A 16,227-nucleotide genomic window follows, 5' to 3' on the forward strand; every position below is an offset into this window, starting at 1 on the left:
AGAATTTGGTAGGTTGGTTATGATTTTGCATCGCAGTGACACAAAGTGGTTCTAAACAGACTAATGTTCATGTTCATGTTCATGCTCATGTTGATGAACAATTGAGGGTCTGCGGATGATTTTTCTGCCTTGCTAAATCAACATCATTACTGATTACCAATTCCTCACTCTCAGATTCTTGGTTAGTAAATTCTGAAAGCAGAGTAGAGTTTTTCTGGTATTTTTATTTTTTTCATACCAGGCTCTTTATGGTCTTCTGCATATCTTTTTAATCCTTAAAATCAATGAATAGTAATTCAATCAAATTGCACTGCTGTGATCTCCATTATCTCTTCCTCCGAATATTTGATGATACAAGGCATAAAGTTACACGTAAGCAGCTGGATTGGCGTAAACACAATCAATTAACAAAGCTGGTCCTGAGAGTAAAATATCTTCAGTATAATTTAGCCCCCATATTGACGCTCGAGTGAACTGGTAAGGGTTCAGAGTAAATAAATAATTATTATTTTTTTTTTGTAAAATGTAAATTCAGAGAAATTGATACTTGAACAAGAAGACGCTGCCGTCCAGTACACAAAAACACAGATTGCAAGGGCATTTCCGTAAACTCGTGAAAGAGGGAAAAAAAAATCTCCATTCCCGCCATTTCAATTCACTCCCGTTATAAAGGAAGCGGGAGTTCCAACATGAATCACACGACAGTCCTCATTTTCCCACCCGTTTTAACCTCCATGCTCCTCCTCCTCGCCACCGCTGCACCATCGCCAGCCTCGCCGTCTTGGTGCAGTGATGAGTTGGTGGCCTTCTCTCCCTGTCTCGGCACCGCCAGACAGTCACAGACACTGTAACATCTCAGTGCTGCGATGCCTTGTCTAAGGCATTCAATTCCGGTGATGGCAATGTTTCTGTTACCTAATCAGGCAGCCTCTAATCTTCGGATTCCCATTGAACGAATCCAGAGTGATTGCTTTACCTTATGTTTGCTCTCTATCAAGTCCTGTATCTTTAGATTTGCTCTGCTCAGGTACGGAAAATTAAATGGATGCTAATTAAATTAATTTTGAATAGGCTTTGCTCCTCTTTGCAGTTTTATTATTATTACTATTATTATTATTATTATTTAATTAGAGACGCAGCCATCTAGATATTTCTGCTACTAGATTAGACGCAAGTTAGCATTTTCGTGGAAGGAATAGCATGCTGTGGTCAAGTCCAGCGAAATCGTATACGTTTGATACGTAGGTTGCACCGTGTTTTAACTAGTCATACAAATTGCAAATTTGGAGTAAATAAATTCAACGAATTTAATTGAGTACTTCTTTGATGCTGGATTAAAATCTTGATTGTTAGTTAGTATGTGATTTCATGATATCAATTAATTACAAGTTTTCATTACCCACGCCCACTATTATTGTTATAAATACAACTGTAAATTCACCAGTAATTTGTATTCTTTGTGCTGCAGGTTCACCAGCACTGCCCCCCTTCGCAGCACAACAACTCCAGCGCCACCAGAGTCCGGCTATAAGATTTAATCATTTCTTCACCGCTGATATTTTTGTATAATCAATTAATTGTTTGTTTAAAGGGCATCTCAATTCTAGTTTGTGTTAGAAACATGCAAAAAGAACATAAGTTCTTGTCACAGTTTTGCAGGTCCTGATGATCTTTCATTAGCACCAAGTTCGCCACCAGAATTTGTTGATGGATCACCCAGAAGCCCGGTTTCGCCTCTACCACCAGCATCGGATTCACCAGCAGAGAAGCATAACAGCAACAGCTAGTTTCTGCCTGCAGTCCTAGCGTTATTGTAATCTTCATTCACCTGTAATGCTGCAATCATCATATGCTTACCATTTGATTGGCATTTGTAATTGTTTTATCACAAGTTTGTCACTGCAATAGCAGGCAATTTTTGACCTTTGGGATAGCATCCTTTTTCTCAAAAGATAAAGCATTCTTGAGAATATACCGCAATGTCTCATGAAACCAACTATTTCTCTTTTAAATTTTCGTAATTATATGAAGTAAAATTCCAGTACCCTTTCTGCAAATACAATTGATCAAATTTCATGGCACGACTAAAGGGGTATCCCAAATCCGATAACTTGAGCTCAAATCTTTGACTCCCGACTCATCATGTGCTTTCCAACATAAGAACAGCAAAAGAGGGCCGCGTGCAGGGACAAAAATCCACACCAAAATATAAAATACCCATTCCTCCTGCTTTTGTGTAAACAGACACCAACTAAACATTATTGCCAACCATCAGACCATTCAGCTTCATCTGTCACGGGTTCTGGAATTTGTGCTTGAGATGACCCTGGATGATCCCATCCTACTTCTCCAGAGGATGAAGGTTGCCAACCATCACCCCAATCAGCTTCATTTGTCACAGGCCCTCCATCGTAGTCGACACGATCCTCATATGTTGGATAGTTGTCAACACACTCCAGTCTTTTTTCTGGGAGAGCACAACCCTGATAGGAGTCATGATCTACACAGTGCCATAGAAGTTTATTCCAGTATTGGTCCTGCATATAACGAGGGAAAAAATAATTGAGCATAGTATAGACAGCTATATGGGGGCTCTGCAAGCATAAAGTTCCAAACTGCATCTACGACTATTAAATGAATTTCATAATGCTGTGGCATGTAAGTTGGTGACATAAAATTCTTGGAGCGCTACATAGTTCGACACATAAAGTTCCAAACTGCATCTACACAGTGCCGGACCCCCTACCACAAAAACTCTCCAACCCAGGGCTGCTTGAGAGGAACTCATCATCCATGTAAAACACAGCTATATATGCCCCTGGCTCAGCACAAATAGCAAAGAAGCGGCATCCTTTACCTGCAACAAATTTGCACGTGCACATGCATATGCAAGGAAGCAGAAAATATCAACCTCATTTAATTGGTGTTAGCTATTGGCTTGCCAACACCATTCAGTCTTCTCTTAGGTGATCACTTAAATTCTAGGCATGAACGTACCCACATGCACATAAACCTGCAAGCAGAAGAATACAGAGACAGCTATCTATGCATCTGCATGTAAGAATTTGTGAAGAATCTTTGAGCTAACTGAGATGCGCTCCCTAAGGAAAGGTCAACATCTATGTATTTGCTTTAGTTAATCTCTTATGATGACCAATGAAAAGACTGAGATGCGCTCCCTAAGGAAAGGTCAACATCTATGTATTTGCTTTAGTTAATCTCTTATGATGACCAATGAAAAGAAGCAATACCTTACTAATAATGTGTGGGTTCCCAGTAATAATAAGCAGAGATATAGCACGAGTAATGGCTACATTAAACCTTCTTGGGTTGCTTAAGAATCCCAAACAGTGGACCCTGTCAAAATCATTGTGTTTGATTGTTGATCGGACAGTAGATACAATGATAACCTTCCTTTCTTGTCCTTGAAATTGTTCTACACTCCCAACTTTAATGTCAGGCATGTCTATGTTTTCCAGTGCCTTCTTTAGTTTGAGTACTTGCTGCCTATAAGGTGTAATGATCCCAATGTCACTGTCGCTCAGGTTACCCCTAGTAGCCAGTTTCTTTACAATCTCCACTACCTTGCTTGCTTCGATTCGATTAAACCACGATGGGTTATTTGCTTCCCTCTCATCACAGCCCTGGATGCCAAAGAAGAGAACAGGAAAGTTCTTTCCTGGAAGAAGGTTTGTCAAAGTCATCAAGGAAGTTGAATCATCATTGGACTCTTTGCAGGCTATCAATTCTCCCTCATAGAACAAAATTGAAGGAAGATGCAGAATCTCTGGGTGACATCTGTAGTTTCTTATCAGTTTTGTCACATAATTTTCATCTCCACTGTCATAAGATTCACACTCAAAGAGCCTCTCCAAGTACGATTTCCCCAGTCCATAACTCTCGGCATCTCTGGAGTATATTACTGGGCCCAATTGCATGGGGTCTCCAGCAAGAACAACAACTGTATCCCTGTTGCAGAAGTTCGATACAGAAATCATGCTTTCAGGTTCTGAAGCTTGGCCAGCCTCATCCAAGAATATATGAGAGAACTGTCCTCGCTTGATGCCCTCAGCATTGAGAAGAGAGGCACTCATATAAGTTGATATGATGATTCTATAACGAGTAAGAGCACCAAGTGGAGGACACGTGAAGATATGCTCATCAAATAAACAAAAACGAATAAGATCAGGCTTGATGTCGTCGAATGGACGGGATGTTGCATTGAGCCTGAATATTTCTTTCTCTTGAATGTGAACAGCCTCCTCACTGAGAAGCTTCTCTAACAGGTGATCTGCTGCACTATTTGAAGGTGCACAGACAAGAATCCGAGCATGCTTTGTGTTTTGATAAAGCTGGAGAATTGCTTCTATAATTGTCATGGTTTTGCCTGTACCTGGAGGCCCATAAATCACGTAAGGTGGGCCTCCTTTGCAGCCAAGGATCATCTCCACTGAACAGATCTGCTCCTCGTTAAGGCTACAAGATATAGGCACCAGAGTAGAAGTTTCAATGAGCCTACTTCCAGAGGTCTCCGATGGAAATAGCATCTCTGTCTCTAAATCCTTTGCAGCATCAATGGCCTGATACAGTCTTCTCATACTGACTCGATTATATTTGAAGTGCACATTGTAAAGATGTCCATCATTATGGCACAAGTGAAATTCTTGGTTAAATTTCAAGTACACTTCATCAGCCTCGACCCGGTAAATATAGCCCTGCATAACACATTATTTGCACAAGAAAACACCAAGGTAACTGTCAAAAATACAACAAATAACACACAAGACGACAACAGCAACTATTTTAATGCATCAGCAGTTTCATAGCAGTTGGATTCTATTCAATCTGCAACTTTAAATCTTGATAACATGAAATTCTTTTACATGAATGGGCAGAAACCTGATATGGAGTTGCTGTGTCATCTGCATCTGCAACCTTTACAAAAATATCATCCCCCTGAACAAGGGAGGGCCTCCGTTCAGCAAGACCTGGGACCACAAGGGAGAGATAATTCCCCTTCCTCCTCATCCTAACACACTCCATGTCATGACTCCTCATGTCTTCCTGAAGCACAAATCACCAATTTCAGCAGGGAATTGAACAAGCATTTCATACCATGATTGCTGTCATTCTGTATAATTTAAACAATTACCTCAAGTTGTATTTCTTCCATGATCAGCAGTGTTTTGAAGTAGGAAGCATAATTGTCTATCGTTAGACCTCCCATGATAACATCAGGGATCTGCTTCCTCTCAATCAATGCTCTAATATCTTTAGGAATATCATAACGAGGAAGCCTGTTTTTGTATGCTCGACCCAGTGCCCTTGCTGGACGTGATCCCGCAGAAACAAAGGTATCCGTGGAGAATTTTTTCTTCCTTTGGCCTCTTGAGAAAGGCTTTTTGGAAGCCAAAGACTGAGATATATTATCATCAGCCAACAAAAAGGCCACTCGTTCTATCCTATCATTGCCAACATCAAAATGCACCACAGTAGTGTACAAGCCAAGTTCCTTTGGTTTGCAGGATAACCAGATGGTTAATGACTCGCCAGGCTGAAGCATTCGATCCTCCATTACTGAAAAATCCATGAAGCCTTCTTGGCACTTAACATCATTAGCTGATGGAGGTTTCATCAATGAAAGCTTAAAAGAATCCTCAGGAGTTGAGGCATAAATTTTGGTCCATAAATCAACAGCTTCAGAGGTGGTGTTCTTAATAGTAATTGAATCAATAGCAGTTTCCCCAACAAACACTGATCGGGGCTTCCCCTCTTCAAAAAGAAATGGGGCAGAAATGACAATAGGACCCTCTTCACTGGGATCATAACTACACACAGATTTGTCATTCTGATAATCAATATACTCAATTTCTCCCTTGTCTCCAATGACAGAGCACTCGTCACCCCACTTATCATCAGTTGTGCCCATCCTACCACAAATTAAAACCAAAACACATTAAAAAAAAAGTGTGAACAAAAGTTTGAGCACGATCAACCTGAACATAACATTTATGGACAAAACTTAAAATGGTGATTCTTTAGTTTCCTCTGTTTTAATGGGCTAAATCTGAAAAGACTGAAACTAAATATAAATCCCAACCCAGAAGCAAAGCCACAAAACCTATGACAGCAAAAATGTAAAACTATAAACTCTTCAAAATCCCAAAAAATCACACGAAAAAAAAAAAAACCAGACGCAATCATTCACCTTTTGCGAGAACAAGAAATAATTGTTATTACGAAATAAATGAAAAACAAAGCATGCCCATAATAACCAGTGCCCTTAAAAAATTCTCGAACTGTCATCTTCCATATTTGTAATGCGAACCAGATATATATGCATAAATAAATGTACTATCATCATATTATATGGGCGGGCAAAAAATAAAAGCAAAGAAGAGAATGAAACCACTCACCTTTAATGATGAGAAATCAGCTACCAAGACCTTCAGATAGAGAGAGGGGGGGGGGGGGGGGGGCTGGTTAAATGCAGATTTGATTGAAAATACAAACGAAAACACCCTTCTCTACCTCCTCTTCACTTTTCGGTGGGGTTCAGTTCAACGAATTGAAACCTTTGTAAGTGCCCTGCCAGTAAAAAAGAGTAAAGAGACTTGACACGTGGCGGTCTCTCATTGCAGTCGACCACTCGCTCACACACACGTAGACAAGCCTGCTTGAGTGCTCTTTCCTTATGGAGGTGGGTTACGGTGTCACAGACTCACAGTGTTGTTGCGGACACCAAGACGGGGAGAATGTTGAGGGAACATGGTGTGCAGTGGTGACTCCTTTTGCTTTTGGGAGAGACGACTGAACTCGTTGGGTCTGATTAAGGTTTGCTAATGCCTGAATCCTGATTAAGGTCTTGTCAATGGGGCACAAGCTGGGTATCTTTTTTTTAATGGGTCCTATCGATAACCTTCCCTCACCACGTCTCATTCCCAATCAGAATAATTGATGCTTCTTTTTCGTTTGACAAGCTTCCTCCGCATGCTTACCGAAGATCTGATAAATTATGCTTCTTTATTGTATGTTCTGATTGGGGATCAGTTGTAACTTTATAGGCATTGTTTAGAAATTCAGTTAAAAATATATTTTTTAAAAATATTTCATTTTTTTAAAATATTTTTTTATATTATCAAATTTGGGTATTAATATCAAAAATAATTTTTAAAAAATAAAAAAATATTATATTAATACATTTTCAATTAAAAAACACTTTAATCCCCAACTAAAACTTCATAATTTAAGATTTGAAATTCGATCAATCACCCAACTTATACTGACATTCCAAGGTGGCCGTTTCATTGCGTCCTCTTGACAATGGGAATAACCATTAAAAGACCTAGCATGTGGGTTATTTGAAAGGGGCAAAAAAAATCCAAGCTTTCAGACGGGTAAAATCTATAAGAATGGCAGGCAATCTGAGAATAAGAAATTTCAGTTACGAAGAGCCTTTCTAGCCAAGAGAGACTAGAGAAGACCTGCTTCGGAAGTCCAATAACATTCCACAATACAACTCTGGAACGTCAGCTAACATAACCCCACAAGTATGGTTCCGGAATAGCATTTGGAAAAAAGTTTTAGGCGATCAGATCCATTTAAACACCGAGAAGAAAATCAAAAAGATCTGCATAAATTAAACTGCCAAACCCTCGGACTGGGCTGTTGGGGTATCCTTGACAGATTCACGCCAGGCATACTCTCTTGCTCCATCCCTGTCAACAATCTTGATCACAAAGTTTGGTGGCGCCACAACCAACCTGGATCGAATCTCCATTATGCATTTATCAACCAATTCAACTGCCTCTTCCACTGACATGCCACTGTGGTAGTGTCTGTCCATCATGGAGAGACAAAAAAAGGACCCGTAACCAAATGCTCCCTTGTCAACCTTGTGAAGGGTAGCAATATAGTCGATGTAGTATAGAGAGGGGCCTGTCTCTCTGTCAAAGCCAGCCAGTAGGATGTTTACCATGTAAGGATTCTGAAAGACCAAAAATCAGAATCGGTCGGTATATAATGGTCATATAAAAGAGTGACACATGAGACATCATGAATGACTACATGAGAAGAACCCAGAGTGTCTTGCATGACCACAAATCACAGAAACCAAAAGACAGACATCATGAACGAGCACATGAGAAGAACCCAGACCAGTATCTTGCATGACCACAAATCACAAAAACCAAAAGACATCACGTGCTCTCTATCCATCTAGTGCCTACACAAATTTTCAAAAACTAAAAACAATAAAACGCACAGAAAACAACTCTACTTCAACTTGGATTGACTTACAAACTTCTAGAGATATTCACTTGAAAAGCCCTCCAGAAATCCACCATAATTGAAACTTTAAGGCAATTTACAATCATGAATGGACATTATAAAGCTACCATTGGACATAAATGAACAAGTTCCTGTGATATATTATGTCTGGTTGACCCATTGCCCAGGAAGAAATCCATATCTTAAGTTTCATACAGTAGAGGCCACCATAAACTAACTCATGCCAGGAAGGATAATCCCTTTTTATGGATGGTATGAGAGACTTTTCAACAGCTTCTTTTCTGGAAAAATGAAACATAACGCAATTCTGCCAACCTATTTAACATGAGACAACTAAAATAGGGAAATAAAATGAATTTATATTATCAATTCTAAAAAATAAGACCAGAACACTCAGTCTAACACGCTAGGCTGTTATCTCAATGATCACCAATTTCACCATTCACTGGTGCAGTAGTCGCACATAACTGTGTGAAAAACCTCCTTTTAGATGCCATGGGCACAAAAGAAATAAGTTTGGTTTAATGGAGTTCCTCAATCCAAACAGTAACACATTAACAATGCTTTAGTTCACAGGCATGATGCCTAAGATTTTTGCTAGTTAACTAATACATCAGCAATTTTTTAATTTTTCATAAACTAATACCTCAGCATTTAGTAGTTTGTAATTATAGTTGCTTATAAGCACATCTGAACCCCCAAACAAGAAAGAATCATAACGCAACAAATAGTTTCTTTCCCTTCTCTCTTTATACTTTCCTTCTCTTCAAGAGCAAGCATTCTTTATCCAGAAAACCATCGCCGGAATGATATCCCACAGCAATGTAATCTCCACTAATATCAAAGCAACCATTAATCAAACAAGTCAAAGATCAATCTACACACCAAAATCAGGTAAAGAAATTCACTTAGGTCTACTTGTTAACCAGTACCGAATAGCGAAAAATCACTTCAACCCAGTACATAATTTCATAAATTAAAAACAAAAAAACCCTAAAACCCCAAATCTGAAACAGTAAAATCAAACTAAAGAAAGTGATGAGATCAATTACCTTTCTCAAAGCAGTAGCGAGCTCTCCACGGGTAAAATTAGCAGCAGCTGCGGTGGTCAAGGGAATCCCATTACGGAAATGATACAAAGCCACGTTCTTCTGAATATACTCCGTGAATTGAACTCTGAAAAACAAATCCAAAAAACACAAATTAGCCAGGAGAAAGAGTAATTAATTAATTAATTAATAGAAAGCTAATATTTTGTAATGGGTAGTAACAAACCGGTCACCGGACTCACCGCTAGCAGCGATGAGCTTGTGAGAGTCGAGTTTCATAATCTTATCTTCGTTGGTTTTATGGACCAAGATGCTGTTAACGGCAGATGTGTCTGCTACTACGATTACGAAATCATTACCCACAAGTCCGAATACACACTCCATTTTTCTTTTCTTTTCTTCCTTGATCTGTAGTTGGATCTCTGGTTTTGATTGCTTTGGGTAGGAGGGGTATGTTTATCAAGGCAAGTGGTCTTCTTGTTCAACAAGTAGAAGGCCGATGCCAAGTTCGGACTGAGACTACAGAGGGTATTTTGGTCATCCCAAATGCTCTATCAGTATTGGGCTTTCTTTGTATGGGTTCGGCTATTAACAGGCTTAGAATTTTGAAATTATGTTTGTCAGGTTTAGTAATTTTGGGCCTTGGGCCTTTTGTTTTCCTATGAAAGGTGTGTTCCAGAAAAAAAAATCATATAACGGCACTGCCTCGGATAAAGTCTGAAGCCTGATTCGTTCATACCATTCTTGCTAACGAACTTAGCTGACAACCCTATTAATTAAGTTATTTAAAAGATTTAATTTTGAGAGATATAATTTAATTGGTTAGATTCTGGAATTTTATTTAGAGATCATCAATTTGAATCTTATAAACCTCAGGGTCACTGGAGATTTATATAATTGTTAACTTTAGAATCCCGTAGAATTAATCAGATACATGCAATAATCCAAACATCCACGTTAATCTTAAAAAAATAAGTTATTTAAGAGATTTAAGTAGCTAGGTTTAAGGTTGTTTTAATTCTATATTATCTAATTTAAAATAAGTTAATATTGGTTTGTAAACCTTCACAAACAATTGAGCTTAAGTTGAGCTCTTAACAAGGCGAGATATAAACTGTGCACAACCGACTTTAAAAGTATAATTTTAAAATGTGGTTTGGTTTGGCAGGTCGATTCAGGACCGGCCAGCTGACCTGGTGTGGAACCGGGTTGAAGAAAAAAATATGGGAAGAAAAAACTCGGCGTGACCCGACTTGACCCGGCGGGTTGACCAGTCAAGACCAGGTTACAAACCTTGACTTTTTTTTTTTTTGTTTTTTACTAAAAACATCATGTTGATTTTTAAAAAAAAATTAACCCAACTGACCCAATAATCCGAATTAAAATTCAAAATTCAGACTGGGTCTTAAAACTATGCTCCAAGACTTATTTCTCTTACTATATTTTTGCAGCTTAGCTTTAAAATAAGAAAGGAAACATATGGCGTTCTTTTTGGTAGTGGTTTGAGATTGTGTGGTAATTTTTATTTTTACTTTTACTTTTATTTTTAGTTTAAAAATTATTAAATTAATATTTTTTATATGTTTTTTAATAGTGTTTTACACCATTATTAAATACATGTAAACAAATTATGATGTATGTCATTATGATTTTAGAGTCCCAACACTAGTGAATTTGATGCAGTGAATACAAATGAATTTCGTAGTTTTAAATATTATTCTTTTTTCACTTTGATAGTAAGATCTTCATCTATTTCCCTCCCCCCTCGTAAAGTAGATAGTTCATCGGAAACATAAAAAATTATGTATTCTTATCTCTCATTTACTTTCTTTTTATTTTTGTGATTTACGCTTTACAATAATATTATTTTAAGATCCTCGAGAAAAAACCCTGATATTTATTATTTTTAATATAACATTTCCATTTTTAAATACCAATAATATTTCTCTGTTTTTCCTAAGATTTCATCCAATATAAGAGTTAATAAGAACACTTTATTGGACCAAAACTCCATATAAAATCATCACATTTTAAATTGAGCATTTAGTTAATATTTAGTTATTGTTTCACGATATAAAAAGATAAAAAACAATAAAAACAATTGAAAAAAAAAAAAAAGAAGAAAAAAAATGAAGACAAAATTATGTTTCTTAATGATGTACAAGATAAAATAATTGTCTTTAAATCATGTTTGACTCAAGTCAATCTATGTTGACTATCTCGATCCATGACTTGCGCCTTATCATAATCGATTCTAAGTCAGGTTTCAAAATTATGATAAGAATATTTTTTATTCTTGCATTGATTGGGGTCAACCCGTGTTAATCATCCTCACCCGTGACCTAGGCTTTGTGCTAATCTACTCTCGAGTTAGGTTTTAAAGCTATAAATAATAACCATTTTTTAATTATGTTGCCTCGAGACAACCTGAGTTTACCCTCCTAGCACATGACTTGGGCTTTATACCAAGTCGGCCCCTAAGTCGAGTTTTAAAACTATGATAATAACTTTTTATGTCCTTACATTGACCTGGGGCAACGGTCAACCCCACTCATGACCCGAACCTTCTTTCGAATTGACTATCGAATCGAGTTTTAAAATTATGATAATAATCATTTTTATTCTTACATTAACTTGGGTTAACTCGACCCGTAACCCTAGCCTCGACTAGTGACTCGAGGTTTGTCTCGGATTGACCCCAAGTTGGATTTTAAAACTATGATAATAATCATTTTTATCCTTACATGTTTTAGTTTGACAATTTTGGAATTTAGAGTTTTTTACAAGGATATTTTATAAATAAAAAATAAAAATATTATCTTTGAAGATATGTCCTCTGAATATCTCAAGAAAATATAAAAATTTATTTTAAAATTGTCTCATAAACATTGATTTTTATGTCATTGTTTTTGTCTCTTTAACTAAATATATTTTTAACTTTGGTAATATATCTTTTTTGTTCGAAAACAATAACCAAACGTAGCCTTGAAACATTTTCTTTATTAAAATTTGGTACATGATGTGTTGAGCCTTGTAAGGCATTTGCTCTCATTTAATATATATATATATATATATATATATATATATATATATAACTAAGCTGTGGGCTGTTTTTAGTGTGCACTTTATATTGTTTATTCTCTCACGAATTATTGGGTATTGAAACAATATTTTTTACAAATTTTAAATTTTTCTTCAAACTTTTATTTACTCAATCGCATCCTTTTTAGCCCAAATTATATCTAATTAATTCTTCTTGTTTTTTTTTTTTTTAACAAATGGTTGAATTAAAAGATAGAAAAAACTAAAAATAAAAAAAAAAAACATGAAAAATAGATGCCAGAATTTCATACGAAAAGTTCATTTTAATTCTTTTTTTGCCGTTAATAGGTTAATTGGTCCCTTTAGTTGTTGAAAATTCAATTTTAACACAAAACTTTGTTTTCCTTCATTTTTTTAGTCCCCTTGGTTTATTTGATGATAGAGAGAGTTGTTGGGTTTTGATGTAGAGAAAAAAAATCATTGTTGACATCTATTTATCAAAATGGTTAAAATTAGTATTTATGGTTCCATTCAACAAGAAAAATGTTTATGATGGTTGTTTAAGGTCTTAATATTATCTTGAAAAAAATTGAGGATGGATAAAATTTTATTTTTTTATTTTATAATGTGAAACTTTTATGAGTTAATTAGATTGATAAATTGATTTCTAAATGTTTTAAAAGTGTTTGTAAGGATATTTTCGTTTCGAGTTGCAATGGGTTATAAATAGATTTTTTGGAGCAAAAAACTCCACTATTTTAATTTTCTAGCCATCATTGTGGTAGTCAGATTTTAGGATGGCAAATAACAAGTCATATACTTAATTTTTATAGTGGCAGGCAACAAGTCCATAAAAAAAAAGCTCAGGCGCATCTGGCATTGGGCATTGGCGCAGTGTTTGGGTTTTTTTTTTGTTTTTTTATTTTTATTTTGAATTTATGCTAAGCATAGTGTTTATATATAAAAAATAAACTTGGTTGGGTTCATGATTTAAATTCCAAGTTTGACAAGTTAAATCAAAATGTTTGTGTTTATTATTATTTTATTAATTTTTATTTTTTATTGCAATTTTTTGTCCCTTAATTTTTTAAAAAATACATATTTTCATCTTTTATTATTGATGATTTTTTTTTTATTTAACATAATTATTTATGAGACTGGGAGTAGAATATAAAAATCCACTATTTTTAGAGTAAATTTTAACAAGAGACTAATTTCGTCCTTGAGAAGAGGAGCTAGTTTCGTCAAACCTTTTTTTTTTTTTTTTTTTACGTAAGCCTGTATTTGCCATATTCTCATCAAGATCCACAAACCCAACTCCAAAAATAGAGATGCAGAGAAAACGTGATGCAAAAGTTCATGAATGTCTCCGTCTTTTGAGGCTCACCACTGGCTGGATTCCCTTGAAGCCTCTATAAAAACTGATCCTCTTCCCTTCTGTCAATCACGAGAGAATGACAAACAAAGTTGCTGCACTGTTGGTCTTGTGCCTTGTTCTTGCTGCTGCAGCTGAGCTTCCTAAAGCTGCCGCTGATGCGTACGGCTCCTGCTTCAACACCTGCGAACAGGAATGCCGAAGTGGTGGCCAAGGCCAAACCTTCTGTGAAATGAAGTGCGACACTGACTGCTTCAACAAGGACGTCGGAGGTAAGATGAATACGCCCTAGCTTGTAACAAAATTGAGGCCATCACGTTTTTCTTCCTCTTTTCTGTCCTCATAGAATGTGATCTGTCTCGTTGATTTAACATCTTTTTAACTGTTCTTGTATGTGTTTGTGCAGCCAAACTGCATTTCACGGCTCCTTGAGCAGCCCCACTGTGTAAGCTTGGTGAATCAATGGCAGGCACCCTTTCTCCCTGTAAAAGACAGGATTGTATCAAATGATGGAGGAATTCATTAACGATTTGGTTTCTCTCATTAATTTGCAATAAATCTACCAAGTTTTATATTATATCTTACAATAATAAGCCTGCAATTGCCTTCTCCCCCCCCCCCCACCTCTTATTTACTGCTCTTTCCTCGCATGCGTTGTAGATCGATCAAGATTCATGATTGGATTGAGAAAACGTAAAATACTGAGCGTATGCATATATCCCGAATTAAGAACTCCTAGCTGCAAGACAAGATCCAATTGCAGGAGATTGAAAAGGAAAAAAAAAAAGGATGTATATGTATAGTTTATAATCATCTACTGAAGCACCATGTTATTTTGAGATCCTATCCATCCGTTACTCAAAAATGGTCTCTTGCATGAAAGAAAAAAAAGTTTTAGTCAAATCCTTTTACTTTAGGTATGCTCACAATCAGGGACGATGCGAAGGGGTGGCCCTGGCCCTCAAGGCTAAAAACTTTTGCCCCCTCCTCCCTATCAATACAACACTTTTGATCCTTTTTTATTCAAATCTCTCAATATAACACTAAAAATGTAAACATTAATCATTTTTAGCTTGAAAGAATTATTTTCTTGACAAGTTTAACCCTTCAAAGTTAGAGATTAGATCTCCAATCGCAAAAGACGATCGATCTGGCTTGATTTTCTCAAAACAATTTTGGTGTAATTTTCAAAAACAAAATCCCTAAAAAAATGGTTATATGGTCGCGATTGAAAAATTCTTAAGACCTATTCAAAAAACTATAAAGTCATTAAATTGAAACGAATGAATTATCCACTATTATATTAAAAATATTACTCGGTAAATTGTCAAACCAGTGAGTCAAAATTACGGCATTATTCTAAATTTATTATTTTGAGTCCATGAAAAAAACCCTAAAAAAGATTTATCTTCATATTTAAGTATTTTCCCAGATTTTCTCTTCCCTTTTTTCATCAAAACTCACCTATTGAAAACCATGCATGAACCGAAATTCTTGTATAGAATACATGCACTAATCCTTCTCTTCTCCTCTAATCGTTAATTATCGTAATAGATAATAAATTGCCCAAGTAACTTCACCATCTTCCTTAATCATTTCTTAATTCCTAACTCCAGTGCTTTCTTCGGCATTCAGAAAACTAATACGTGCCTATTTCGCAAATTAATAGAAGGACAAAATCCCAAGGTAGCTCTCTCTTTGTTTTAGGTCCCACAAAATACCCTAAAACATGCATTCTTTCATTTTTGTTATTATTATCACTTAATTAATTTACCCTAAAACCTGTTGTGTTTGTGTCTCCAATGTCTTCGAAACGGACTCTTATTGTTCGGTCATTGAGCCAGGGAGAAATTGGTGTGTCCAATGAAGTCTTGCCAATCCAGCTCCACCAGTAGCTACTCGGAAAGAAAGCGTGCGGTCCCAATCAATGACTTTAAGGTATTAGCATCGGAGAAGAAGAACCAACCTCGCCTAGCTGTTGTGTTTACAATTGGGTCGCCTGCGAGGGAGATGACGCATGCCCAGATGTCCAGTATGAAGCCTGGAGGAGGGTATTAAGCTCTTGCTATCCCTGAATTTGCAATGACAACTAAAAGACTTTGTTCTGTAAATGAAATTTCCAATTTGTTAATCAGCGGTGACAGATTAAAGGAAGGGGTACATTCTTTTTGGCCGCTGTTTTTTTTTTTTTGTAATTATCGTGATTGTTTAGGCTAGCTTGCACACATTTCAACTAATCTTATAAGCCAAAAAATTAACAATCATGTATATAAGTCTCTAATGACCCTGATATTTGTGAGACTCGAACCAGTAACTTCTAAAAAACAAACTTAGAATCTGACCAGTTAACTTATACCCTCTCAAGATGACATTATTTAATTTTTGTAAGCATTGACATTATTTAATTTTTGTGGGCATTGTTAATCTTACCTAACATGGAAACAACATTGTTGCAAGACTAGTAAACTTGGC

General features: G+C 36.4%; 2 protein-coding genes across 2 annotated transcripts; both read right to left on the minus strand.

Moving 5' to 3' along the window:
- Positions 1-1,982: 1,982 nt before the first annotated feature.
- On the minus strand, positions 1,983-7,099 carry LOC118056254 (probable RNA helicase SDE3). Its single transcript, XM_035068412.2, has 5 exons — positions 6,417-7,099; positions 5,153-5,930; positions 4,900-5,064; positions 3,252-4,715; positions 1,983-2,537 (listed from the first exon to the last, which is right to left on the minus strand). The coding sequence occupies exons 2-5, from the start codon at positions 5,927-5,929 to the stop codon at positions 2,259-2,261; spliced, it is 2,685 nt and encodes an 894-aa protein (XP_034924303.1). The 5' UTR covers position 5,930; positions 6,417-7,099; the 3' UTR covers positions 1,983-2,258.
- A 326-nt stretch (positions 7,100-7,425) lies between these two features.
- LOC118056263 (proteasome subunit beta type-2-A) lies at positions 7,426-9,814 on the minus strand. The gene is made up of 3 exons (XM_035068424.2): positions 9,565-9,814; positions 9,342-9,465; positions 7,426-7,987 (listed from the first exon to the last, which is right to left on the minus strand). Exons 1-3 carry the CDS (start codon positions 9,720-9,722, stop codon positions 7,640-7,642), a joined length of 630 nt encoding a protein of 209 aa, XP_034924315.1. The 5' UTR covers positions 9,723-9,814; the 3' UTR covers positions 7,426-7,639.
- Between the last annotated feature and the right edge of the window lie 6,413 nt (positions 9,815-16,227).

The sequence above is a fragment of the Populus alba genome, chromosome 8 (assembly GCF_005239225.2).
Source record: "Populus alba chromosome 8, ASM523922v2, whole genome shotgun sequence".
Classification (NCBI taxonomy): domain Eukaryota; kingdom Viridiplantae; phylum Streptophyta; class Magnoliopsida; order Malpighiales; family Salicaceae; genus Populus; species Populus alba.

What these genes read in the sequence shown, in the direction of transcription:
- LOC118056263 (XM_035068424.2), bottom strand. Translation starts at nt 9,722, where the DNA reads ATGGAGTGTGTATTCGGACTTGTGGGTAATGATTTCGTAATCGTAGTA. An exon ending in AGCGGTGAGTCCGGTGACCG is followed by an intron (nt 9,466 to 9,564) that starts GTTTGTTACTAC and finishes TTTGTTTTTCAG; the next exon opens with AGTTCAATTCACGGAGTATA. An exon ending in TCGCTACTGCTTTGAGAAAG is followed by an intron (nt 7,988 to 9,341) that starts GTAATTGATCTC and finishes TTGGTCTTTCAG; the next exon opens with AATCCTTACATGGTAAACAT.
- LOC118056254 (XM_035068412.2), bottom strand. Translation starts at nt 5,929, where the DNA reads ATGGGCACAACTGATGATAAGTGGGGTGACGAGTGCTCTGTCATTGGA. An exon ending in TGGAAGAAATACAACTTGAG is followed by an intron (nt 5,065 to 5,152) that starts GTAATTGTTTAA and finishes TTTGTGCTTCAG; the next exon opens with GAAGACATGAGGAGTCATGA. An exon ending in ACCCACACATTATTAGTAAG is followed by an intron (nt 2,538 to 3,251) that starts GTATTGCTTCTT and finishes CGTTATATGCAG; the next exon opens with GACCAATACTGGAATAAACT.